Genomic DNA, 1162 nt, shown 5'->3' on the forward strand with positions numbered 1-1162 from the left:
TTTTTCAAAATCAGGTCAATCTTATTTTCTTCATTATATAAACATTTTCCCTCTTTTGTTCGCACTATATTTCTAATTTTCATAGAACATTACCTCAACAAAACTCCTATTTTGAAGCATATCTTTAATAATGAGCCCAAGCTGCTGAAATTCTAAGTACGCTTGTTTGAAAGTTTTTCCAGTCAGAYGTTGTGTTGTTATTTTGTGCTGGGTATGAGGCATCAGAGGTAGTTTGTGCACCACAGCAGCCAATGCGAGGTCTACTCTSTGTCTGTGTTAAGAAGCTGACTGTGGCTCACCTGCAGGTTGGAGGAACCGGTCCACAGGCGTCCAGTGTCCGTGAAGACGGCCAGGTATTTGTAGCTAAAAGAAACAGACATCTGGACGATGCTGCCAGCCTGACCGAGACCTGGAGGACACTGAAAACATATGGGACAGGTATCAGACAGGTAACTAAGCAGATCTTGCCCGGTCACCTGTCTGGCTGCCTCACCACCGCAATGCAGGAGGTATTATCCAAGACATAGAGTTCTGGCCCGATGGACAACAAAACTTTAGTCTGTCTGTCCTGAGTGAGGACGACCCAACTGGTCGGCTTCCCCTGTAGACCTAATGGGACAGAGTCAGAGTCAGGTGAGGAACTGGTTGGTCCTCTGGTGTTAAACTGGATGCTAACAGAACAGTGGAGACTTCTTTACCTGGAACTTCAGGTAACCGGCGAAGCTTCAGATCTTCAATGTTGGTCGTCAAGGTGAAGCGGGAGGAGCCTGTTAATATGGCAATACCTGTTCCATAGGGAGAGTGGAACACCTTGGCCTCCAGYACTTGACTCTGGACCACTTCCTGTTTGGAACAACACACTCAGTTACCCAGTCTGACAGACTCAACTACCCCATACTGAACAAGCTAACAGGCTTGCCTGTTCCTTAACCAACTAGTTTAGSAGTGAGGTTCACCTGCCCTCCACTGAACTAGTCAACAGTCAAACTAAACTTAGAAGAAAAGGTAAAGAAATTAGAGTTTGGTGGATTATKTCTTTGTTGTAACAATGCTTCTTGGCAATAAATCTGATACAGTTGGGAAACCTGTTAAAGGGATCCATGATTAGTTGTAACATTAGACTTTACTTGATAAACATATATTTTAACTGTAATATAAAGAC

The 1162-nt window shown here is 43.9% G+C and overlaps 2 protein-coding genes across 3 annotated transcripts in view; one reads left to right on the plus strand and one right to left on the minus strand.

Annotated features, from left to right (window-relative positions):
• The window catches only part of cavin2b (caveolae associated protein 2b), a gene marked incomplete in the record, with an annotated part of 38602 nt that overhangs the window by 28150 nt on the left and 9290 nt on the right, over nucleotides 1–1162 (plus strand).
• Nucleotides 1–1162, minus strand: part of vps16 (VPS16 core subunit of CORVET and HOPS complexes) — a 17063-nt gene that overhangs the window by 12317 nt on the left and 3584 nt on the right. For both annotated transcript variants that reach the window (XM_014008523.1, XM_014008522.1), the window contains exons 5-7: nucleotides 699–843; nucleotides 494–609; nucleotides 300–419 (exon numbers count right to left, since the gene is read on the minus strand). In XM_014008523.1, coding sequence (XP_013863977.1) covers nucleotides 300–419; nucleotides 494–609; nucleotides 699–843 — 381 coding nt within the window. The remainder of the gene's footprint in view (nucleotides 1–299; nucleotides 420–493; nucleotides 610–698; nucleotides 844–1162) is intronic.

Source organism: Austrofundulus limnaeus, unplaced genomic scaffold (genome assembly GCF_001266775.1).
Source record: "Austrofundulus limnaeus strain Quisiro unplaced genomic scaffold, Austrofundulus_limnaeus-1.0 Scaffold51, whole genome shotgun sequence".
Taxonomy (NCBI): domain Eukaryota; kingdom Metazoa; phylum Chordata; class Actinopteri; order Cyprinodontiformes; family Rivulidae; genus Austrofundulus; species Austrofundulus limnaeus.